This window comes from Drosophila guanche, unplaced genomic scaffold, assembly GCF_900245975.1.
Source record: "Drosophila guanche unplaced genomic scaffold, DGUA_6, whole genome shotgun sequence".
NCBI classification, from domain to species: domain Eukaryota; kingdom Metazoa; phylum Arthropoda; class Insecta; order Diptera; family Drosophilidae; genus Drosophila; species Drosophila guanche.
Window position 1 is genome coordinate 442,455 of NW_022995745.1, and position 25,640 is coordinate 468,094.

General features: G+C 48.0%; 3 protein-coding genes across 6 annotated transcripts in view; 2 read left to right on the forward strand and 1 right to left on the reverse strand.

Moving 5' to 3' along the window:
• The window catches only part of LOC117581008 (E3 ubiquitin-protein ligase highwire), a 40,111-nt gene that overhangs the window by 9,042 nt on the left and 5,429 nt on the right, over positions 1-25,640 (reverse strand). For all 3 annotated transcript variants that reach the window (XM_034267817.1, XM_034267816.1, XM_034267818.1), the window contains exons 8-14: positions 24,559-25,636; positions 24,215-24,472; positions 21,367-24,160; positions 21,155-21,302; positions 20,976-21,078; positions 20,783-20,918; positions 13-126 (exon numbers count right to left, since the gene is read on the reverse strand). In XM_034267817.1, coding sequence (XP_034123708.1) covers positions 13-126; positions 20,783-20,918; positions 20,976-21,078; positions 21,155-21,302; positions 21,367-24,160; positions 24,215-24,472; positions 24,559-25,636 — 4,631 coding nt within the window. The remainder of the gene's footprint in view (positions 1-12; positions 127-20,782; positions 20,919-20,975; positions 21,079-21,154; positions 21,303-21,366; positions 24,161-24,214; positions 24,473-24,558; positions 25,637-25,640) is intronic.
• Positions 3,584-12,883, forward strand: LOC117581011. The gene is made up of 6 exons (XM_034267822.1): positions 3,584-4,220; positions 9,235-9,502; positions 9,572-9,738; positions 9,808-10,097; positions 10,173-11,335; positions 12,261-12,883. Exons 1-6 carry the CDS (start codon positions 3,966-3,968, stop codon positions 12,839-12,841), a joined length of 2,724 nt encoding a protein of 907 aa, XP_034123713.1. The 5' UTR covers positions 3,584-3,965; the 3' UTR covers positions 12,842-12,883.
• LOC117581017 lies at positions 14,807-20,570 on the forward strand. Of its 2 annotated transcripts, XM_034267843.1 has the most exons (5): positions 14,807-15,030; positions 18,434-18,839; positions 18,905-19,282; positions 19,354-19,513; positions 19,579-20,570. In XM_034267843.1, the coding sequence occupies exons 2-5, from the start codon at positions 18,681-18,683 to the stop codon at positions 20,259-20,261; spliced, it is 1,380 nt and encodes a 459-aa protein (XP_034123734.1). In that variant the 5' UTR covers positions 14,807-15,030; positions 18,434-18,680; the 3' UTR covers positions 20,262-20,570. The 2 variants fall into 2 exon arrangements, with proteins under 2 accessions (XP_034123734.1, XP_034123733.1); XM_034267842.1 differs by lacking the exon at positions 14,807-15,030 and having other exon boundaries at positions 18,342-18,839.

Consider the following 25,640-nt stretch of genomic DNA (forward strand, 5'->3'; position numbering starts at 1 on the left):
CTGATGACTCACTTGTTGGGATCCAGGCGGGACTCTGGCTGCAGCCAGGCCGCCAGTCGGGCACCCGAGGAGCCAGGTGCACCGCTGATAAAGTCCTTAAGGAATTGCCGTTCATTGGATTGTGAGCTGCAAGAAAGACAAGAAAAGTGGTTCAGATAAGGCTCCAGATAAAGATATGCACGGAAAATCCCATCCAAAGTTGGCGTTGCCTTCGTTGGCTTATCGTCAGTCCACAAATCAAAAGACAAACAATAGATCAACGTTTGGGCAGTCAACATTTGGAGAGTCTTGATCTGTGTAATAAAACAGGTAGACAGGGCTACTACAATAAGGGCATTCCCCTTTTCATGATCCCTTTTGGGGAGTCTGCTCGGCACCTTTGGGGGTGGACTCTCATCAAACCCAGAGCGATTCCAATCCATTTTCAATCCAATCAGAATCACAGCATCAAAGCCGGCACACCGCTGCCTTCCGCTGACCTGCTGCCCTTCGATAGAGCCGAAGAGCGGAAGAAGTGCAGCACGTAGGGGACAAACGGGCGAGAGGAACGAAGCGTACCGAACGCACGTTCGTCTATCGCTTTTCGCAGCAGGCGGTGCGCAGCCCGAAGAACGATGCACGATGCGCGATGCGTTTGTGTGCGTGAGTCAATACAATGAGTGATCCAACAGGCACGGACATGTCGAGAGGGAACGGGAACCTTTCCAACTCAAATGCAGGGCATATGAAAGATAAGATAACTGCTCCTGGATCGTCGATGACACGCCTCCACCAACCCACACGTGTGAAATTGATTTCATCAGAAATTCAACAAAATGATTACACTGGCACTTTCCTGGCTATAGTTTTTGCACAGGATCCGATCATTATACATACAGATGTACATTCACATTTATAGGAGTGAAAGAGAGAGAGAGAGGGAGAGTAGGGAGTAGGGAGCGAAGGCACTTGAAGATCTTTTAGGAAATCGAAAGAAAGGGGCAGGAGGCTTATGTTTGAGTAGAAACAAACATGGAAACAAAGCAAATAAAACAATACCAAACTAAATAAATACAAATGAAATGGAATTGAAAATGGGAATCCGAATCGGAATGGGAATGGTGGGGCCAGAGTAAAGTTTTCCAACGAAAATGATAATGTCAGGGTTCCAGCTCCACCACCACCATGAATACCACTGCGCACATGTCAGAGGGAGATGCAAGCAGAATGAGCAGGGCAATGCCAACCCTGCGCTTCACTGGCCAAAGAGAGAGAGGGAGAGGGAAGGAATGGAAAGGGGGAGACACAAATAGCAACAACAACAACAACAACAGCAAGAACAAAGGAAAGCAAACCAAGTGTTGCCGCAGTCTACCTGTGGGAAAACACGTTTCCACTGCAACTCCAAGCCCCCCCCGCACCCAACACCAGCACACACCGCTTAACTCATTCAGCAGCTCCTGCCCAAGCCCCACCCCACCCCTTTACGGGCACGCACTCACACGAATGGAAATAGAGCGCAGCGGCGGTGCAGGGAAACAAGTTGGAGTTTGGAGGCCATGTTTATCAACAGGTAGGTAAGGCAGCCAGTCTCCCTCCCGTGTACTCTCTCCGCTTTCTACTCTATTGCTCTCTTAGTGCTTTGCGTCAAGTTAAACATTAATAAATGCACATACACAAATATCTGTATCCCATACCTTCTACTTGATGTTCCATGGAGTTAAGAGTGTAATGTTCGTGGGGCAGAGAGGACTGTGTGTACAATGTGGAGAGCGAGTGGAGTGTGTGTGTGCTCCCTAAGCTGCAATGTCATCGTTCAATTCATTCATTCATTCAATTTTTTTTATCGCAGAACGAAATGCGGAAGAGTTTCAACTTGATAAACGACAGAGAGCAGATAGAGAGAGAGAGTGCATGATCGCGTGTGTGGATGTGTGGATGTGCGGCATTCGACCATTCATTAATCGTTCACTCCTAACCCCACAAAAATGGAAACAAAGGAAGAAAGAGGAGGAGTGCCTTTCAATATGAAATCATTTGATACCCTCCTTGCAACTTACATATGTATAAAATATAATGTTGATACGATCCTGCAGGCTCCAACATCATACTCATACTTATTTACATACAAAAGTTGGCTGCGCGCTAAGTCAGCGGAAAAACCAACAGACAGACTGACAAACAGGTGGGGAATGTGTGCTTTGCTAAAACATCTGGTCAAATCGTAGTGCCCTCTCCAAGAGTATGTTCACAAACCAGAAGAAGGGAGTCACTAGATTCGGCAATTGATGCCAGCAGCAGCAACAACAAGAACAGAAACCAAATCACCGTTCGATCCAATGATATAATAATTGAGTGGAAGGGAGACAGCATTCCATTTAAGTGCCCGCATCTCTCTCCCTCGCAACGATCTGCCCTGTGCTCTCTGCATGTGTCTCCCTGCGGGCCGGCGGCGGCACTGTCTCAACTTCCGCTTGTATCCCCATGCCATCCGTGCGGTGCGTCGTGTGTCCGTGCTGGAATCCAAATTGAACGCAAATTGATTTGTTGCCTGCCAAGGAACGGCTGCGGAGGGGAGCAAGGGGAATCATTTTCATTCAATACAACTTAAAACTCAGCTTGTCTCTCTCTGTCTCTCTTTCGCTCCCTCGTTGAGCCTCTCCACCCTCTGTCTGTAATGATGGCAATTAAATTTTCTTATGTCTCTCTCCCACGGGCAAACCAATTAGATGTGCCCACCTACCCTCTCGCTCCAGCCACAGCAACAGTCGGGCAGAAAAGCTTCTCTTCATCATGTGTGTGTAAGCCAAAGAGGGTGCAAAAACACAACAAAATGTATTCTAAATTTCGAGTGCCCTCAAAATATTTGTACAAAGATTACAAAATATTCAAGAATATTTGTGTAAGTCTGGAAAGAAAACTGGAATTCGAATTCGATCCCTCTACGATCGTTTCTTATCGCACCAACAACAAGCGCCAACCCCCACCCACTTGCACTGTGAATCACGCAAAGAACTACATCCATATGTTTCTTTGGAATATATTCCAGCTGAGCTTCATTTCAATGCTAAATTGCTTATAAATAGCAATTACTTAAGTGAATATCAATTATTTGTATACATAAAGTGGCTAACCTAACGATTTGGAATAAGTATTGACTCTGAATCTCTGGTTTATCTCTCTCTCTCTTTACAGAATAAAATATGGGGGTTTCAAATGCAAAGAACTGTTCAGCTGATGTAATTTATGTAGAGCTGCCCCTCAGACGCATCAAACAGCTGGGAACTCGCTCATCAAAAAGAGACAGAGAGAGAGAGAGAGATTATTATTGTGTACAAGGTACATTCGTTAGAAGGTAAGGAAATTGATTTTCATTCTCTGTGTGTACATGTAATCTTTAATATTTTCAAGTTACATATATACATTTTTAAATTTCCTTCAGTCGTATTTTCACTCCCAGCCAGCCAAAAGTTTATTTTGGCCTGGATCAGCTGCTTTCAAAACAAGACTCGAGCCACAAGTTCGCCACCCTAACCCATATACCTTGCCGCTGAGAGCACAGCGCCATCGCTCTCACAGTACTGCCACTGATCGCTATTCATTCCTCACTCGAAACTTGAATAGTACCGTACGACGTGCGCAGTGCGGAAAAGCGTTGGTTTTTTTTTTTATCCGTTATAGATCGCGACTCTATACATATATTTTTTTGTTTCTTTTTCTGTGTGTGTGCTAAAATATTTCTGTGGATGACAGCGGCTGCGGCCCGTTAATATGTATTTTAGTGCGGTGTCTTAGATCGCAAGAGGAGACCGTTTCTCGCTGCCGCCCCAAAAGGGTGGAAGACGGAACAGACCGACAGAGAGAGATAGAGACAAAAGCGTTCGCAACGGAAAACGAAAGTGCTAAAAGATAAACAAAACAAGATCCCAAGAAAAGAGGAAAATTCGCGGATCAAAAACCAAGGATATTGCCTCCAAAAAAGAGAAATGTCTGGAAAGTTAACGATGCTCTTGCTGATTCTTGGCACTCTTCTGCTGGTCGTGTGTGATGTTGAAGCCAGGGGTCGACCACTGTACGGTCGATTGCCCATCGCCGCCTACTCCGGATCCTGGCCCGCCTGGAATAGTGCCGCCGCCGGCGCTCCCGCCAGCCTGATCACTGAGACGTCGGGAGAGAATATCTGCAATCATTGTCACTGCTTAGGGAAAATGGTCACCTGCGATTTTAAGCAAAACCGAACGGTGAGTAAGAGTATACATGTACCACATACCAACCTAAAAACATAATTATGTTTATGGAATGGGAACTGTTTCGCAGAAAGGTGTGTGGGCTGCCGACTAATTTGTGGCTTTTTTGCTACAAACGAAACCTGCAATGCCATCCACAAGTAGGTCTATGTTTTCAACAGTTAATTGTTTGAGTCAACAACGAACCAGAAGGACAAAAACAGAACAAAGACAACGTCACAGCAAAACAAGTCAGCGACATTGACTACGACGAATAGGCGGCAGGCGGGCCAGCAATGGAGTGAGCCAATCGGACAAGTTCAATTATGTCTTCACTTGCAAAATACGACTGTTTTTATCCTTTGTGTTTATGGGAACACACACACACCTTCGCGTAGGATAATTACTATATTTTTTCCCCAATGGTATGCTAATTTCACTTATGGGACATCTGCACTGCGTGCAAAAAGGGAAATTTCGAAGACGGCTTTAATAATTTGTTCTTTTAAATGAATATTCAAATATTATTGCATTCCAATTTCAATTTCAAAACGAATGTTTTGGGATGTGCGTGGATTTTTCTTATGCCAAATCGAATTTAAACAAAAATGTCTGATTAATAAACATGCGGAATGGACTGCCTTAACTGGTCGCATTACTTCTCATCGACCTCCTCTGGGGCGGGGAATGTAAACAAAATCTTCAAAACAAAATGAGATAAATGAATGAAAGAACCGAAAAGTAACCGAAAGAAGGTGGGAGCGAACGCTCTCAGCTCCCAGCTCTCTGCTCTCCAGAGTCTCTTTCAACCAGTCGAACAGGTTATGTTAATTAATTACGGTTACAAAGAGAACGAGAACGAGAATGTGTGCGCGTAAGCATGAGAGCAAGCGAGCCATAGAGAGATAGAGAGAGAGACAAGTGCAAGTGATTGCAAAAATGGATTTATGGCTGAACAAAGATATTATTCGTTAGTATAAGAAATATTCTGATAAACTTATACTTGCTCTTATATGGCCATTGCTTTTGTTTTGCTTTCGGCATTTCCTCTGGAATTAAGATGCCGCTCCCCTCCTCAAAGCGGATGTGGGCCAAGCGGGTGACAAATACACACACACACAATGAAAGCTTGTCGTTTATTTGGTTCTGTGTGTCGTCATCTTATCATCAGAATTTGTGGGCTGCATAGAAGCAAAGTGGTGCATGCCACGGCCATCATTCCACACGCCTGCCGCTCTCCATTAATAGATACGGCAATAATAATAATAATAATAATAACAGACCCAAAACCAAAATATAGACACAGTGTGACCAGAAAATATTTCGAGACTTGAAAACGTTTTACACAGTCGCAGACTTATCCAAGTTCAATTAGTTGTTGTAAACAAATATTTCACCAATTACATTTGTGTATCATGCACACAGAGCCGCTCACTTATGGGTAATTTGTGCAGCCGAATAATTTCATCATTCACGGTAAAGTGTTCTCTCAGTGGAGTATCAGAAGTATAAGAGTGTCCCCCAAATCCAAAATGCACTCAATAGATGGAGGGGGGTGCCCAGAGAATATTTCTAGGGGATGGAGGGGAATGATGTGTGTGTGTGCATTGCGGTGTGTTTTAGTGAAATGCCGCGCCGCCTACTTAAAGGCCCATTTTGAATGTCTACTTAAATACTACTTTAAAGAACACAAATGACAGACAGACAGACAGACAGGCAGACAGACAGGCAGATAGATAGACAGAACACTCACTCTCACTCTTACATTTATGGGCTGTGAGAGCTGCTAAAATTGCTCGCTCTTGTTCAACAATAAACAGAGGCAACAGCACGAGGCAGAAGGAGGAGTTGGAAGAGGCGAGCACACCGCAGGAGGTGTTCAGCAAAAAGAGATACTAAAGTGAATGATTTTTGGCCAATCAGTGAGAGAGAACAAGTATATATGACTAATCATGGCTATAGCAAGTGAAACTGCAATTTGCAATGGAATGAAACCTTATCGTTGCCAGTGTGAGGAGTGTTTATCACAAGAACAACAACAGCAACAACAAAAAGTGCAAAAGAAAAGCAGAGAGCCACCGACAACTACTCGGATAATCACAACTGATATGTGCAGGAAAAGGAGGCGGAGAAGGCAGAGACAAACACTAGGTACTACTCGGTACTCCGGGGGGTAGGGGGTCCGAGAAAAAGTCCGAAGTCACGTACTGTCTGGTTCCGTCTGGTGCTCGGACGTGCGTGCTGTGTGGTTGCCAGATATGCCACCAGATACCACATGGATTTATACTCTCGTGTGTGCCACAACCACAACGGGGAAAGTCCTTTTTCCAGGGACACGTTCGGATGTCCAGAAAAACCATGTGGCCCGCTGAGACACTTCTGCCCATGTGAGTTCTGTTTTTTCCAGGGATTTCCATGAAGAGTGTGAGAGAAAGAGAGAGAGACAGTAGGAGGAGTAGGGGCAAGCGGAGAGCACATCATAATTTATTTTTAATTGGCTTTTGTTTCTTATTTATTTATGTGCTGCCGCTGCCGCTGTATTTTGTAGCTTTTGGCACTTTCCAGACAGCGATGGAGTCTCGCGGTGGCAGCTATTTCCGCCCCAAAAAGGCCTCTACACTCAGCCTAGTCAGCCAGCTCTTCCGTCCCTCCTTCATCCGTCCATGCCACTAGCAGCCATGTACCAAAAATCTCATTCGTTGGTTAAAAATATCATGTAAAAGTTCGTCTCGACGACAAAAATGCCCGGAAAAATATGTAAAGAATCGCTGAATGCGCGCAGGAGTGGTGGAATCTTTTGGAGGAAAGCGCCAGATCGGTTCCGTTCCTCGATTTCGTTCTATAAATAGCGCCTGGAAACCAATGCACATAAAGCATCGAGAGGAGCATGGGGATATACAGTGCCGGGCAAAATGTTAGCCTCTGAAATCTTGAAACTCTTGAGGCATTTTTCCCGCGTTTTAATTCTGCAAACTAAAAACTTGACTGCTAATTCATTTAACCTGCTTCAGGGTATAAATAATTAGTTAATAGTTAATTATTTTCTTAACTTTCTATGGGGGAACTATCTTATTGACCGCTGCTGTACATGTGTATATCTATAATATATAGTTTTTATGTACATATATCTCACGCTATATGCACAACATCCGAACTTCATAAACTTTTGGGCCAAGTTCTTTGCTGTTCTTTTTACTGTTTGTTGTTTTCCACACATTTCCACACATAAACTTGAATCCGTAATGGGGTGAGAAAGAAGGGATTGGGGGATAAAGATAGAGATACAAACACAGATGCAGGGAAGAGAGAGGAGAGACGGGGAGGTAAGGAGGGAGCAGCGGACAAATTGAAACTTGCACGTAATTGAGACTTCCTCTTCAGAGAGGCAGTGGAAATAGAGAGAGAGAGAGAGAGAAACAACGAAAGATATATAGAGAGAGAGAGAGAGAGAGAGAGAGAAACTGGAGCAATTGAAAAGAAATGCAAGCCCATGGGGGAAGCAGCAGAGCGAGAAAACGCTAAGCGTGGATGCTGTTTGCGTTGAACAATCTTTGAGATGAGGCATAAGAATAATAAATAAATAAATAAATAAGCGCAGGCAATCTCAGCAAAGAGACAGAAACCCAGAGAGTACAGCGAGTATGTGGCAGAATCTGCAGCTGCAGCTGCAGCCAGACATTGAACCCCACATGGGGAGGCCACAGACACAACATGGCTGTCCAGCAGGTGGCATAAACAATAGGCTACCGGTACGTATCCCCCCCAAAACATTTGCCTAACATTATGGAAATACGACAGAGTCAATGGAGGCACGTACGAAACGGATATTCGATCCAAACTGATCGATAAGCTTGAGACTTGAGACAAGTCGAAAACCCGAAACTCAGTCAATAATTTATTTGTATATTTTACTATTTTCGGTCATTCTCTTCTGCGACTCGAGTTTTTCGCTTGTCCACTTTGTAACCGTAAAGGTTTATTGATAAAGATAGATATAGATGAGTAATCAGTGATTCATTAGGGGGAGGGAAACAGCCAATACGATTCGATATTTAGCTCAGCTTGTGCCGCGAAATCAATGCAAAGGTTGTTTATTCCGTTGTCAATTAGGTTACATTAATATTAATATTAATATTAATAAGGAAGAATGATCTTCAGCAGATCAACGAGGAGAGATCATCAAGATCATTAGCAGACGACCCAATCGTCACCCACAAGGGGCAGTCGACGGCAGAGTCCCGTTCCGGGTTTCAGCACTTGAGAGCTTCAAACTATTTTCACTTAATTTAATGAGAAGATTGCACCAAGCGGAGACTCCCATTTTGCGTTTCGAGTCGTGGATTCTGCCACAGACGGACTGTCCCTCTGTCTGTCTGTCTGTCTGTCTGTCGTTTTGGAGCAATGAACGTTGTTGCGTTGCGGTCAAGTTGTGGATTGAATGGTTGTTGTCGCAGACACTGCGTTTAAAAATAATACAAGTACTCAACTCACACAATGGGGAGACGGCGAGGGCTCACAGACATGCAATGGGATGGGATGGGGACCGCAAAAGAAATGTAAGTCAAGCGTCAAGTCATAGCGACAACAAAGCACCACACACACACACACACACACACACACATCGATGGATGTTGCAACAACACTTTGATGTCTGTAGACTCCATTTACACATTTCCCCATTTCCACCGAAACTTCCAACGCGACAAATAAATTAAAGTGCCAATAAACCAAGAGAAATTTTCAAACAATTTTTCGGTAAAAATTGCAATAAAAAGGAAGCCCTGGACTGACAGCGGCTGAGGCTGAAATCGGTGCCGTGCGAATGCCTTGGTTCTTGGCAGTTTATCTTGAAAAATCAGTCAATTAGCAACAACTATTATGGGGCTAATAAGAAATATATATTGGGGCACTTCAATCATCGTCAATCATCGACCGATAAGACGAACAGCTACAAGTTCTCTTTTGCATTTTTCGCTTGTGCGACACCGAACTCATTTTTACATTTTGTTTGCCTTCCCTTCTCGAACAGCTGTCCCCTAAATGGGATTCCAAATATTTCGTGCCAGTGGCCATAACCGCCATGCGAATAAGCCTGGCCGGCAGGACACAATTTGAGCTGCACAACGAGTTCTTTCGCGGCAATCGCGTAAATTTCTTTGACATCGTGGGCCAAGGGAGCACGGATAGCGATCAGGTGGAGCTCACAAAGAACGCATTTCAGAACAATCTTGGTGGATATCCGGACATACAAGTGCGGAATGTCCAGCGCGTTTTTATACGCGAAGGCGCCTTCTCAGGTGAGTTTCCACATAGAGAGGTGAAGCATCCAATCTTAATCCTACATCTAATGCTTTTCCTCTGCGTAGGTGGAGAATTCAAGCTGCTGGTGGAGAATAGCCATGATGTGGTGTTATTTCCGCGTGCCTTCCAGAACATGAACATTTCGTGCAGCTTTCGGCATGTGGAGAATCTCGAGATGAAGGAGGAGACCTTCTATCCCAACTCGGATAGCAGTGCCAAGTCTCTGGTGAATGTAAGTAGGATATGCAGGGGTCCCATCAATCCATTTCACACTTAAAACCTTTTCTCTCTCTCTCGTTAGCTGCGCATTGAGGACACGAAAATCGAAAAGATTGGCAGCTTTGATGTCTCAATGCTTAAGGTGAGCTTTGTGAAGGCAACGATCGACAGGATCCAAACGAATGCATTCGATGTGACCGAAATCAAGGAGCTCTCCTTCGAGGACTGTCACATTGGCACGATCGAGGCGCGGGCACTCACCAGCAAGCTCCGGAGTGATCATGTCTCCTTCAAGGGCACCACCATCGGCATGATTGACAGCGAAGCAATCATCGACTGTGGCATCTCTCGACTGACGCTCAAAAATAACACGTGAGTGCGCACCACACAGCATCTCTGTACAACTCTAAATGATATTCTCTCTCTCTCTCTCTCTCTTGTTGACAGCATTATGAAAATCAAATCGAATGCCATGCAAATCTTCAGCGTGTTCGTTTTCATACAGGACAACACGGTGAAGCATACGGAGCACAATTGGTTGCGCGTAAAGGATGGCGAGCATATTGTGATCGAGAACAATAGCTTTGGGCAGTTCAATCAGTTCGGCTTGGAGCTGGCCAAGCTATCGAAGCCCTTCAACTGCACATTTGCCAACAATCGACTGGAGGATCCGGAGCAGAACAGCCTAAATTTCAGCAACTGCGAGGTGCATCGCATCACGGTGGGGCATGACTGCAGCTGCGACAACGAATGGATGCACCGCCTCACCGATCACGATCTCGATTCGGAGATCATTTGTCCCCTGGTGGCCACGGATCGGGGCTGCTTCAATGCCAGCAGCGTCAACAGGCGCCGCTTTGTGCACGAAGCCTGCGGCGGTGGCCATCACAATGTTTCGCGACACTGCACCAATGGCCAGTGGTCGACACGAACCGCCAGCGACCTGCTGGGCAGCGGCGGTAGCCTAACCATCGGCCAGATTGGCATGTACATCGTGGGATTCATTGTCGCTGTGGGTCTGGCATCCCTCATCGTTCTGGGCCTCACCGCCGTGTGCAAGAGGGGAAGAAGCGGCAACAGTTCGGCCGCTGGCTCTGGGGACTCGGACCTGTGCAGCTTTACGGATGATGCCCGGCGCACCATGCTGAAGCAAACAGAGTCGCTGCGCGACGGAGACAGCACCCGGAAGAGCATTCGTAAGCTGATGAGCGGAAAGTTGAGCCGCATCGAGTGCAAGAATCAGGTCATTGACACCATCAAGGAGATGCCCAATGGTTCGTCCATTATTAAGGATTTGCTCACGCAGCATCTGTTGGACTGCCATGACCCCAGCGGCAGTGGCAGCAGCAACAGTCACAGTCACAGCCACAGCCACAGCAACAGCAACGGGCCAGCATCTCAAGGTGGGGGCGACTACTATGCCACATCGACAATGCCACACGACAGTCCGAGTGCATCGGCGGCACCCAGTGCCCCCAATTATGAGGAGCCCATCTACGAAGAGCCGCAACAGCCGCTGCTCACCAGCGAATACTCATCGCCATCGGATCCGATGACCGAGACGCCCGTCTACTCGGAGCCCATCAACTCCACTGCCCCGCCGAGCTCCAGTAAGTACGGTTGCGGCCATGGTTACGGCGTACTGCCCTCGTACGACTGCAACCGTAACAGTAGCGGCAGTGGCCGGCCACGCCCACTCGAACCAACACCCCCTCGCACTAGCACCCGTCCACTCAACGAATTCCACACCCAACGAATGTGAAAACCTCTCAACATGATGGTGTTATCCTCTAGTACTTGTAGTTCTCGTGTAATCCTAATTATGAACAATTATGTAAATAATATGTATAGCCGAATGTAGAAATGTACGCAGGTTGTGGTACATTGTTAAGGAACCAACCCAACATAATCCAAACCCAAATCAAAACAAAACAATAACTTAAAAAATAACATTAAGTGCTGCACCCTAAAAGCGATAGTCTGAGGTGGAACCACTGGGATGCCCACATGGAGGAACAGCTGCTGCGAATATATTCAACATGGGGTCCACATATGATCCACGCGGGATGCACATTTTGCAAATACAATCCACATGCACATTATTGTATTTTATAAATATTTGTATGTTTGTATGTATAAGCGCCCAGCACACACACACACACACACACACACACACACTAAATACACACACACTAAATACACACACCACACCACACACACATAGAGAGAGAAAATGCAATCTACACACAAACACACACAAATATGGAGCGCATTAACCCAAGAAGGTACTACTAAACAACAAATTAGTTGCAACTTTTTTCCCCACTTGCTACTCTACTCGTAAATAATGGTAATGGTACTTTTTGCCCTTCCGTCCGCCTATCACTATCTCTCTAGTATGTAGCTTCTATCTCTGGCTCTGGCTTTCTTCCTCAATCTCTGTAATCTATCTACCCATTTAGATATGTGTTCTATGTTGTTTTTGTATACATTGCCATGGCACTTGAATCGACTCTTTTTTTGTTCGACTTTCAGATGCGATTAACGATATACCACCGGCCTATCAGTATGCCCTGCCCATGCGGCACCTGGGCCCCCCTCAGTTGCCGTCCACCAGAGGTCAGCAGCAGCCACAGCTGCCGCCCGCTCCACCATCGCAGCAGCATGTCAGCTATGCCACGCCCGTGTGGCGTGCCACAGCCAGTGCCACGCCCAACAGCAGGCCACCAACAGGAGGAGCAGCAGGTGGGTCAGGAAGAGCAGATATCATCCCACAGCGGCATGTGCGGGATCTGCGACAGGATCTCGAGGCGATGCCACAATTCCATCCAAATCAGCTGACTTCAGCACGCCACCAAAGACAGTTCCACCATCCCCAAACGCAGCCACAACCCCAGTCACAGTCACAGCCTCAGGTACAGCCCCCGCCATACAGTCAGCGGATGGGGGCGGTGGCGGCAGGGACAGGGACTAGGGGCAGGGTGAGAAGCTTCGAATGTCTGGATGGTGCCGCCAGTTTGGCGGCCATGGAGCATATGGACTCGGGATCCGATCATTCGGGGGGCAGCGACGAGACTGTACAGATTGGCGATGTGATCGACTATGCGGATGCCTAAAAGACATGCCGCATGACAAGCCCCCACACACACAGCCTGCCACGCACAAATAAAAAAAAAACAAAAAACAAAAAAAAATAAAACCATTAAATGTGATATTTGAATGAAAAAGAAAAGATTTAGGAGAAAGATGAGTGAAGCGGAAGAAATCCAAAATATGAAAATCGAAAGAGGAAAATCGATTAAGCCTAGGCTAAAGAAGTGCAGATTTAAGTCAACTATTATACAGTTTATACAAGTCAACGAGAAATAGAGAATAAATGTAGTATACAGCCTACCTACATTCAAGCTGTGTGTTTTGGAACTTTTATTACCCTGCAGGTACACACACACACACTAGGGGTAAGGCACACATTGTATTAATCACCCACAGTTGTTTTGGGTCGATTTTTATGGCCGGGGTATCGAGGTAATAGGCTAAAACCAAAAGGCAAGTTTTGCTGAAAATTGCAGCATTTTGAAATGTTGTAGAACTTGATTTGCCAGCGAAAACTGCTGACTGCTCGCTGCCTGCTGCTATGCAAATCCGTTCTAAAAGCCTTTTAGAGTTATTAATGTGCATATATGGTCAGTCGGTCGAGTCAGCAGATTGATCCAGTCTGTGGATCATGCATGATCATGCCTGTGCATGCACGCCAGAGATGGCAGTTGGGCTGTGATCAATAAGAGGCATGCCTGTTCGTATAAGAGCTTAACACCTCACCTTATATGAATACACCTTGGGCTTGCATTGCTTATCTCTCCATTTTTCTGCCTACTCTCTGCCTGCGCTTCTCTAATGTCGTTGCATGGAAACACTCTATGTGTTACTCAATAATTTTCAGCGATAAGAATGAGTCAAGTGTAGAGAGAAGCTACCAGAAAGTGCAGATTATAGTGGGTGCATTCCCAGGGTATCAGCTGGGTGGCATGCATCCAGCATCCTCTCTCAAAGCCATAAACACACCACACACATGGTTTGAGTTTGAGTTTTGAGCGGAAAGCGGAGAGCAGAGAGCAGAGAACTCTTAACAAGCTCTCTACTAAGTGCTTGATGTTTGCCTTTGATTTGATTTGTGTAGTCTTTGTCTTTTGCTACCGCCGTCGCTACACCGCATTTGTGGGGGCTTTCGTGGAGGAGCAAGTGTCAAGCGCTGCATCATGTCGGCGCGTTGGCCGTTCAATTAAGCGCTGTGCAAGCAATCAAATAAGATGCAGTAGCAACATCAGCATCTCTGTGGCAGAGAGACCACCAACCATCACAGCGACTTGGCAGAACAAGGTATGGCAAGCAAGAGGCAAGGCAGTCACCGAACACAGTGCAGTTTTGTGTCCAAAATATGTTAATCTTTTAAAATATTAAATTCAAATCTCAAAAACGAGGATGCCTGACCTTACAAGGTATGTAGCTTGAACTTGAGCCTCCTCTCCCACTTCCCTCACACTGTGGCAAACAAAAGGCAAGCAAAGCAAATAAACGCGAAAAATTCTTTCTGCTTCTTTGTTGTTGGTTTTGTTTCTGTTGAGCTTGCTTAGAAACGCTGCCAACGCTGTCGTCACAGCCAAACTGGCGCTCGCACCAGCTCAACGAGAGAGAGAGATTTGAGAGAAGCGAGAGCCCAGCCAACCGTGATGCAACTTCAGCCAGAAGCAAGCTAGCTTTGTGATTGCCAAAAATAAATAGACTTGGGAATTAAAACAAATGCGATCATATAGGGTAAACTATTAAACATTAGCTTGAAATCAACAAAAAAAATTTAAAAGTTGTTTAACAGCTGAATTTGTAGCCAGAGATTTTTTGACAGACCCAACAGATCTTCCCGCTAGAGCGCCAAATGCACAGCACTGCCTCGCGCTCTGCTCGCTGTTGTTGGCTGTGGCGGCCGAACGCTGTGCTCTGCTGCTCTGCCCACCGCTCTGTCACTGGTGGGGGACTGGGAGGTTGGCGGCTGGTGGTTCGTGAACGTCGCGCTTTGGCGCTCAGTTTGTCATTTGCAGGCGCTTACGCCGGTTGGGCCAACAACAACAAAAAGAACAGCTAGAGAGAGCAAGGCGGACGGAACGGACCGCTGAACTGACCGCCGTTGCTGTTGTTGTTGTGGTTCTTACCGCTTCGCGTCGAGTGGCGGAGTCGCGTGTGTGTTTCACTGTTTTAATTTTGTGCGCTGATTTCATTGCTAATGCGAATATTTGCTTTAGCCCTGTTTAAAGTACAAATTAACTACATTTTGTGTTTTTTGTTTTGTTTTTATACATACAGTTTTAACCCCAGGGCTTGTGCACACACACATATAACATTTTGGAGCCAACCGTAAGGCGCCTCCACAATAAAGTTCAAAACGATAAAAACAGCTAGAGAGGGCATCATCTTAGCAGAAAAATACAAAAATGCAGAGAAGAGAGAAAATAACTAAAACAGAGAGGACAGAAGTACATATGAAGGGAGATGGCTGATGCAATGCATATGCACACATCTCTCCCACTCCCACCCCCCTCTCTCTTTTTGCTCTCCTCTCTGGATTCCTTCTCCTTCTGGGCATTGCGTAAGGCAACAACAGCACAGCCCACGCATCAAACCAAAACAAACAATCCAAGCGAAAACACAAAAATTTGCGGGTCGAGCTTTGAATGCCCTTGCATTTCGATGGTGTCTCTGTGTATATATTTGTACATTTCATCCTATTTTAATCAATTCTACAGTTCCCCATAAATATAGAGAACCAATTTAAGAGGCTGGACTAGCCGCTGGTTTCGTTCTCTGTTCAATTCGGTATACTCTCTGCCAGGAAGTGTATTATTAATGCCGAAGCAGGGAAGACAAGAAATGTTGATGCTGTTTTTGCCATTCCCCCATGGGAGAGAGGAGACGAGACGAGCAAATCATGTAAATTAGCAACGCACACAACTCTGTGTGTGTTTATGTGTTTGTGTATTTGCTTACGCCCCCTCCGATACAAATTGGCAAACGACACCTTGCCATATATCCATATCTATTATGCGCCCTGGCCGTCATCGTTCGGCGTCACCGTCGTCAAACGATATTTCGATATTTCAAGGTTAATGACAACGAAGAAAAGCCAACGCGAAATAAAAATCTGTTTTTAGTTTGCCATTAAAAAAACGATTTCGAATATACAATACAAACAAAGTATTGCCCAGAGTCAATGTTATACGAAAAGATCAGCTGAAATGTTGTGGCAAAAACCACGAAAATTCACAGCTAGAATCACGAATATTTCATGAAGTAGAAAGCAAAAAGCGCACAAAGCAAAACAGAAAAACAGAAACAAGCTAAAAACATTAACCCCACATCAAAAGTGCCCTACACACTTTTTACCGCACCTTTGGTGAACGGTTAACCGAGCTTTTGCGGTTGGTTTTAGATTCCAACGGAAAAAAAAACTACAAGCCATAGCCACGGCCAGGGAGAGCTTCGAAAGGAATGGTGAACAGATAAGAAGATAATATCGATCCAAAGAGCCAACAAAGCGCTGTGAGGAAAGCTTTTTACTGAACGGGGTTTTTTCTTGAATAATCTTATCGGCACTGCTGAATGCTCTAGTAGCGTGATTCCCAATACTTTTTGCAATGCTTGTTCACGTTTTGAAAGTCCAACGAAGCATTTGCTCATCATTCGAAACGTTTCATTACGATTACGATTGCGATTCGATTCGATTGGAAGCTCAACGAGTCCGCGCTTTGGATCGTTTGCTGTGGTAATAAATCCATGAAATGTGTTAATTTATATATAATTTCCATCTAATTGAGTAACGGGAGCGGCAGAGTGCGGGGTGTTGGCGTACAACTTAGCTTGACAGGAAATGCAATTTTTGCTTTAATTTAATTCCCTAAGCGATGCTCCCGCACAATGAAAACCTCTTGATGCACATGGAAATTCACCCTAAAGGGTTGCCTCTCCACTCCGTCTGCGGCACATCCGGAGCCTACATCGGTAGGGTTGGGGTGGGAGACTTTGGCATACGGAAAGCTCTGCGACAGCTAGTTTACCCATCCATTTAAGGTGTCAACAGTTGAATGGGTGCAGAGGATGATGACTCTCTCACTTAATCATTCACTTGATAAATGTGTCAGAGATAGATAAAATAGAATCAGATATGCATGACAACTAGATATAACCATCAACTGATGATAGTTTTCATCAACTCTTCCGAACTTTTCCCTGATGTTTTCAGGTGTCATGGAAAAGTGTGAGCTGATTGTAAAAGTGCAATCTAATAAATAAATGAAGTGCAATTAAGTTCGGTTCGTAGAGTGAATGATAAAGGGGCAATTGGGCAAGTCCAAAGTTAGGGCGAGACTTTGTGTAACTTGAGAGAAAGAGCTTCAGCTTCGAATTTCTCGACTTGTGCGCAAATATTTGAACAGTCGAACACTTGAGATGTTGGAGAAGCCAGCCACACACAGCTGGCGATGCTGGTGACTACATTTCGTTTTGTAAATTAAGTTCTTTAAACAAATGAAAATGAAAATGGCCATAAACAAATAACAAAGCATAATTGCTCATGTTCGGGCTACCAGAGAGAGAGAGAGAGAGAGAGAGAGAGAGATCCAATAGCAGTCCCAAAAGTACAGTATTTCCCATATGATGGACGACAGTACCGACCTCCAAATTCAATTAACAGCATTCGCCAGAGTCACTCGCAGCATTGATTGAAGTAAAAGCGAAGCAGTAGCAAAAGCAGAGGCGAAGGCAAAACTAGTGAAGTGATCATCACAATTGGTAGGAGGGGGTGTTGTGATTCAATTAGAGCCATAGACACAGCAGAGCAGAGCCACAGATAGTGTTCAGCTTCGACAATCATTGGGCAATTGCGTTAGCTGATGATTATGAGCGACACTGTCAACTGTCGAGGATTTATATAAATATATATAGTTGGTCAAAGATTCCGTCTAGCGAAGGGCCCATCGATCATGGCAGTAAAACAATTGAAATTTCACATTCTCCCATTTTCGAACAGTCTGTGTTCCCATTTAATTATTCGTTTCGCTTACCTAGAGTAAAAGGCGAGTAAAAGACTTCAAAAGAACCGATAGACAACGAATAAACCTGGACACTTTATTTCTTTCTGGACACTTTGTGCAAAAAAATACCTTAAATAGTCGCAAATTTAGTTATCAGAAAGCTTTAGCGCTCTTTTTGTCATTATCTGCAAGTTTCTAACACCGGAAATGTCCCGCAAAGAGCGCAGCATTGTTGGGGCTCTCACCGCTCTCCTTACTGTTATTTAACACAAATATTTGTGTTCCTAAATATAAATACTAACGCTTTAGGGCAGGAATTCTTTTTTTGTTGGAGAAGGAGAGCAACTCAATTCGCCGTAAAGTGTATTTATTACTCATAGAAAAAAGACGTGTGTGTATTTTGTGTCAAATATTAACTTGCAATGGGGAAGTTCTGTGCGGTTGCCCTGTTGTAGGGTGGCCCCAAAATGTAACAGCAAATTCATTCGAACACACAGATAAATACACCTATCAGCGTGGTCTGTGTGTGTGTGTGTGTGCTTTTGTGTAGTAGATAAGAAACACCTTCAAAGATAAGAGTAGAAACTGAGCGATTTCCAACTTATCAGCATTTCCATGTTGAACGTTTAGCCGAGCAGAAGCAGAAGCAGAAGGGGTCTCACCGCTCCGCCGAGTGCGAAACGAGACGCGAGAACACATAAACAGAGCAAAGAGAACAGAAAAGCAGAGCGCAGAGAGAAATGTAAATGTGTAAAGAGTGCGAGTTGAAATACAAAAAATAAGAAGCCAGCGCAAAAAGTGATTCCAGTAATATGAGTGAAGAATAAACCTTCAGACAACATCCAACCTAAGAACCCACGCGACACACAAATCAACCATGCGAAATATCAGAAATCTCAAGGATCCCACCAATGGGCTGGCCATGCTGCTGCTAATGTTCCTCTGGTTGGTGGTGCCCGGACATGCGGAATTGCCAAAAGTCATTTGTCGCGATCATGACACCACCATCACTTGTGACTGCAACAACGAGGAGCAGGTGAGTCACTCAACCAACCCCTAAAATGACTCAACCAAAACCTAACCAATCTTATCCCTTGTCAGGCCATGGTCTTGCCCCAGCTGCATGGTGCCGTCTTTCAGGTGGAGGTGCGCAATTGTCGCGATCTTGTGGTGGAGGCCAATGCTCTGAGCCAGACCGAGGGCCTGCGCAAGATCTCGTTCCGACAGCTGGGCCAACTGGTGCTGCGGGAATACGCACTGATTGTGCCCCGCTATGCCAGCAACAAGGCATTGATTGTCGAATTCGAGGCGGTCAATGTGAAGCTAATCGAATCGCATGCCATCAACGGGAACATCGAGGAGATCTCATTTGTGGGTGGACGCATCGAGCAGATGCAACCGTTTGGTTTCACCACCACCAAAAACAGTGCCATATTGCTGAAGCTCGACGGGGTCACCATTCAGCGGATTGAGGGGCAGGTGAGTGCCTTCGAATATGCTCCAAACTGTTATACGCAATTTTGTGCTTTCTGCGTTCTGCTTTCTGCTAGGCCTTTAAGAAGTTTGCCGTGGAGCAGCTGACAATCGCCAATTGCCATTTCCTGGGTGATCTGCCCACACGTTCCTTCTACGAACTGGAAGTGCTCCACGAGCTGAGCATGCGCAACAATCTCTTCCAGGTTGTACATTCCCATGCGTTCTCCTTTAAGCGTAAGTACCAATGCACATGCCTAGCATTCCACCCCAGCTGCTGATCCCTTAAATACTTCTTTCAGTTGTCTCCAAGCTGAGCCTCAGCGATAATCATTTTGTGGCTGTGGACGGCGAGTGGCTGGAGGCGCAGATACGGGATGCTGTCACGCTGCGTGGCAATGATTTTGGAGCCACCAGTGAGATAGCCTTCCGCAGCCTCACAGTCCATCGAAGCTATCAGCTCAGTGAGCGGCTGGAGTTGCGCTTCCACAACAATACCCTGCGCAGTGCTCGTCCTGACAGCAGCGGACAGCAGGATGTCGCAGCACAGCCCCTGCACTTTAACGAACGCTTTGCGTTGAGTTTGCGCGAGTTGCGCTACGAGAATGCCTGGAGCTGTTACCAGATGGACACCAGCGTGGAGCCGCCAGTGCCGCGCTCCGACTTCTTTCGCCTGCACAGCGAGCAGCTGCTGTTCCCGCGGCCACCCACCGCAAATGGGTTGCAAAAGTTTGTGCAGTTTGTGCCGCTCCGTCAGCTCATGCCCGAGCAGTGCAAAACGACCAGCTATGTGGCGTACATAGTGGCGGGCAGTGTGCTGTTGGGTCTGCTGTTGCTGCTCCTTTTGCTGCTGTTGTGGTGGCGTCTGGCACAGCGGCGTAAGCGGCGCAAGCTGGATGTGGTGCAGCCGGAGCCGCGCACCTACAAGGAGACACAAATTGTATACCAAATTGAGAACGCTGGCCTGCTGAAGACTGATTTGTAGACAGGACACCAAGCAGGACGCACACCCACAAAGACAATTATAAGCACAGAGCTAAAGAGAAGCTACCACCCTTGAACACACACACCGAACACGCACCGAACCACCAATCCACCAATGAGTGACCTTTTGTTGTACCAAAACCATAGCCTAAAACATAGTCCTAAATAGCTAGCACATAAATATTAAATATTATATTATATATGTATCGATGTAAGTCGCCCTGTAAATAGTTATTATAGATAGGGGGATGGGATGCGTCATCCGAATGTGCATAAATATGCCAGTATATTGAATAAATGGAGCAACGAACGCTTATCGTTTATCGTTGGTTATCGATGGAAAACGATAAGAACGCATTCAGGCCAGAGGCAAAGCCGGAGAGTGCTCTTACAATGAATTCAATGCATAATTCAAGCATAAACAGGCCGAAGGAATATTCTAGAATATTCCATCGCTTAGGCAGCATTTATCGATAGGCAACGCGATAAATGATCAGTTTATAATCATAAAATACAACTTACCCAATGGGCAGATATGGTTCCAGAGCTTGATGTACATTCAGATGTGGATCGGAGAGTGCAAATCCCTTGGAAAGCAACGAATGATGCGCCATAATCGTCTCCTCAACGCCACTCATGTCCTCAACATCCTTGTCCTCTGTGATTGGATATTAATTTAATTATTTATGACTTATTTTTGATATGTCTGCCCTACCTGGCATATTCAGCTCCTTCTTCATGAGATTGGCACAGCACATGCCGCCCAAATAGGATAGCTCCTGCTCCAGTCGTATCAAACACGAATTGCTGCCATTAATCTGAGCGAGAGAGTGAGTGCATCAGCATGAATATGAGTGGGTTAGCAACAGAGAGCGAGAGAGGGGGAGTACTCACAGCCGTGGGATTGTCATAGCCCACCACCAGACACTTGAAGCCATAGCGATTATTGTGCGGATCCTGGGCATACAGCGATGATGTCTCCAGCGAAAACTCCACACAATTGCCGGGCACAACCAGAACACTCATCAGCCAATTGGAAGCGCTGCAAGCAAGCAAATCAATGAAGAAGAGTGTCTTAAAGGTTTACTGTCTGTCCTCCCACTTACGTGTTAAACTTCTTGACCACAATCCATTCTCTGTCATTGGCATCTTGGGCACGCAGCAGGGAGGAGGATCCAGAGCCACTGCCACCAGTGGATGTGCCTGGAGTGCGACAACAGCTGGCCATCAGCAGCTGAGCATTTGCGGAGCGAGTTTTATTAGCCGCTGCTCCACCCATCTCCGCTGCCGTGGGTATCACTGTCCTACGTGTGTCCGTGGCCGCACTTGGCAGATTATTGTCGAGCATATCGTAGTAGTCATCCGTTTGGGTGGTGGCAGGTTCGCCCGCCTGCTCGGCCGGTCGCATGGGTATGGATAGCAGCAGATAGTCCTCCAGCTGTGCCGTGCCCGACTGCCCATCAAACTCGATGGTCATCCATTGGACGCAGGGCGGAAACTCGACGCGATAGCAACTGATGCTGGCACTTCGATACGGATGCTCGCTCTCCACCATGCAGTAGTGATTGCTGGTGGTGCTGCTGGAGCCACCAGAGTTGCTGGAACTGTAGCTGCCTGTTGCTGGAGGTGCTCCTGCTCCTACTTCTGCCTGTTCAGCTGGAGCTGCCTCTGGCGGATGAGGAAAACTGGCAGCTGCTGCTGCTGCTGCTGCTGCCTCAGGCTGGCGTTGCTCCTTGGACACATGCAATTGATTGAGCGCCGCAATGTGTGGCAGAATCTCCTTGATCAAGCCGAGTATCTGCACGGAGCTCTTGGGATCGCTGCAGGCCAAATTCGACATGTGAGCGTAGACCAGCGGCAGCAGGGTGTGAAACATATTCGAGGCGGACAGATTGAAGACCTCCAGCAGCTGCAGAGCGGCCACTGGGCAGCCACCACCTGCTGGCACGCCTCTCGCAGCTTCGCCCAGCACAGAGGATGCTGCTCCTATGCCAGCAAAGCCACTGCATCCAGCTCCAGCTGCAGCATCGATGGCCGCCGCCGCCTCCTCCGAGTCCGAGTGTACCAGCAGCGATTGCTGCTGCTGCTGTTGCGCGAATTGCGACACTTGTGGCATCTCCTCCTGGGGCGGTGCTGTCGGCACTGGCTGTTCGGCCACCTCAAAGTCCACACGCTCATTGCCATTGATGGGCACAACACTCTGCAGCTGTCCCTGACTCTGGCTGGGAATTTGCCCATTTGCCAGATCATCGGAATCCTCCTCACCGATCTCTGTGGCACCCATTTCGATTTCCATTTCGAATGGATTCGTTGAGCGCTTGTCAAATGTCAGCGTTTGCATGATGCCCTTCGAAAAGGACTCAATCCGTCTGCCCAGATCACGGGCGGTGGAGTTCTGCGGATCTGCTGCTGCTCCTGCCGCTGCCGCTGCCGCCGCTCCTGCCGCTGCCGAGCTGGCTGGCTGCTGTGCCTGCGGCTGTGGCTGGGCCGCAGTGCGTGAATTGTTGGCCCAGTTAATGTCCATGTGCTCCTCGATGGGCGTTATGTTGTGCTCCGAGTCGATGGTTTGCGTGTGATTCGAATTGGAGCTGCTGTTGTCCGAGGGCGAGCAGGAGGCGGCCATCGCATTGCGTGCCATAATCAGCAGCTCTGTGCACTTCTTTGTTATGTCCGAGGCGATCTGCAGCGCCGTGTCCCGCGTGGAGACCTCGTGGGCAATCAGTTGGCTGCTGGCAGCCAGCATGCTGGCAGCATCAGCCGCTGCCATGGCCGTGGAGCCGGATCCCACGACGCCCGCCTCCAGCTTGATGGGCGTGCTGTAGTAGAGGATGCACGGCAGCTGGCCCCGGGCCGGTGTCGTGCCATTGAAGCTCAGATCGCAGGCATAGAAGTGGAAATTTGTGCCGCACGGACCGCGCACTGTGGGCAGTCCCGAGTCGCCGGAACAGGTGCGTGCTCCCTGGGAGCAGAGGCGCAGGGCGTAGCGGGCGTGCTCCTTGATTTGTACGGGATGCTCGAACTTAATCTCTGCCAGATCGTTGTGCACCGCCTCCTGGTCATAGCTGCCCGACACCGACTCGAGCGTCTCCCATTTGTGCTGCGGCTGCAGGTCCACCGTGTTGTCGAAGAGCAGCTCCAGCTGATAGTCGTAGCTGCCCGAGCCCGTGTAGACCATGGCGCCAGCAATGGCAATGCCCGACCGGTCCACCGAGAAGGCAATGGCATCGGGGCCAAAGTTGCCCGTGTTCCAGGTGCGACTCAGGTCACAGCGGGCGAAGCGGGCGCCCGTCGAGTGCAGTGTGCGCGGCGGCAGAAACAGCTTGTCGTACTCGCCCATGGCCGTCTGGTAGACAATCTCGGCGAGGACGCGGGCCAGCAGGTGGCAGCAGTTGTCGATGAGACCCTGGTTGATCCACTCCTTGCCCGGGTAGCTGCCCTCCAGGCTGCGGCTGTATATCGACTCGATGCGCTGCCGTATGGGGCTGGCAATGATGTCCAGCAGCCGCACGAGCACATCCTTAAACGTCCACGAGCTGATCAGAAAGTCACTCTTCTCCTGCTGCGTGCGGTAGATCATCTGCTCGACCAGTATGGGATACTGATGCGCATCCGTGGAGGAGAGCATGGGCAGGCCCGAGTTGTCGCTGGGACTGATGATCGACTGGCGATCGTTGCCGGGCGCACTCAGCAGCGAGAAGGTGGCCCGCAGCTTCACTGTGGGCGAGCACAGGCCCGCCAGAATGGCACTCAGCAGGCGCGAGTGCAGTGCACCGCGATCCATCTGCGCCAGCAGATCGCACAGGCAGCTCCACTTGAGCGAGGAGGTCGGATAGAAGGCATCGAAGCAGGCCACAAAGCTCAGATGGCACTCCTCCAGGATCTCCAGTGTCAAGGCGTAGCCTGTAAAAGGATTACGATTAAGATTGAGCTTCCTTCTGCCACTCGCTCCCTCACCTTCATCTGTGGCTATGTCCTTGAAGATGTCGTCACAGAAGATGCCAATGAGCAGGGCTCGCACATTGCCGACACACTCGGCCAGTTGGATATTCTCGAGATTCGCTTTCCGTGTGATCGGCGTGCCTGTGCCAGCTGCTGTATTGTCAGCGCCACCTCTTGATCCACCCGAAGCACCAGCGCCCGATGTCGACGGATGTTCGCCAAAGTATTTGGACACTGTTATGGGATTGGGCACAACACGGGGCACATGTTTGTCTGAAAGCAAAGAAAAAGCTTAAGTGGAAGACTCGTACGCACAAGCGAAGACAACAAAGAGGCACGTCGTGAATGTTCTCTCTCACCTTTGCTTGACTTGGACTCCAATTTGGATAGAGCTGCAGCCACCATGCTGCCACCAGCAGCACTGCCGGATGGGCCAGAGGAGCCGCTCTTGTTGTTTCGAACAGCGTTTCCACCCGTCGAAGTGTTCGCTCGCTGTGGATATATCTCGTTGGTGTACTTGCGCAGCAGTCGCAGACAGGACTTGTTCACGTAGCCGAGATACTGCAGCGACTGTTGCAGCTGCAGGGGACGCGAGCGATCGCTCTGTTCGCGCAGCTGCGTCTTGAAGCTCTCCCAGGACCAGCTGAGCAGCACGACCAGACTCTCGAAGCACTCGCGGCTAACGCTGTTGGCAAAGGCGCGCGATATTCGCTGCACGGGATCGGCGTCCATGGGTGCGGGTGTCTGCTTGCAGTCCTGGGTGACCAGGCGATACAGAATGGCGGGTATCTGGCCCGAGTTGACGTCGGTGCCGTTGTTGGCCTTCTTGCTGGACTTGAAGGAGAACACCACCTGATCCTCGGTGGTGACCGACGCCTGACCGCACGAGCCACAGTCCGAGGAGGGTCCCGCGATGCGTGCCCAGACCAGATACCAGCGTCCCGCTGCCGCACTCACCGGCTTGGGCAGCAGAATGTGATGCTTGCTGCGGGCAGCGCACTCGTACGGCACCTCCTTGGTCTCGCTGAGGAGGACGCCCTCCTTCTCGTAGCCGCCACCGTCGGTGCCCAAATCGAAGAGCTTCACCTTGCAGCTGTATTCGCCGCGTCCGCCGAACATCCCGAAGCCGCACAGCACAATGTCCGTGTCCGAGGCGAAGCGTATGGCCTCCACACTGTGTCCGGAGTAGCCCCAGCCGCCTCCGAAGTTGTCAAAGCGATTCACCACCTGATAGTCGCCGCCCGGCGTCTCCGTTGCGGGATGTATGGCCTTCGGCAGCGTCTGCTCGAAGCAGTACGGTATATTGTCCTGCGCTGAGGTGAGTATGTCCAGGCAGGCGAGCAGATTGAGGGATCCTTGCGAGCGCGATACGCGTGCCTCCGCCTTTATGGGCAGCGACAACTCTGGCGAGAGCAGCGCCCTGTAGTTGGCCGCATTCTGT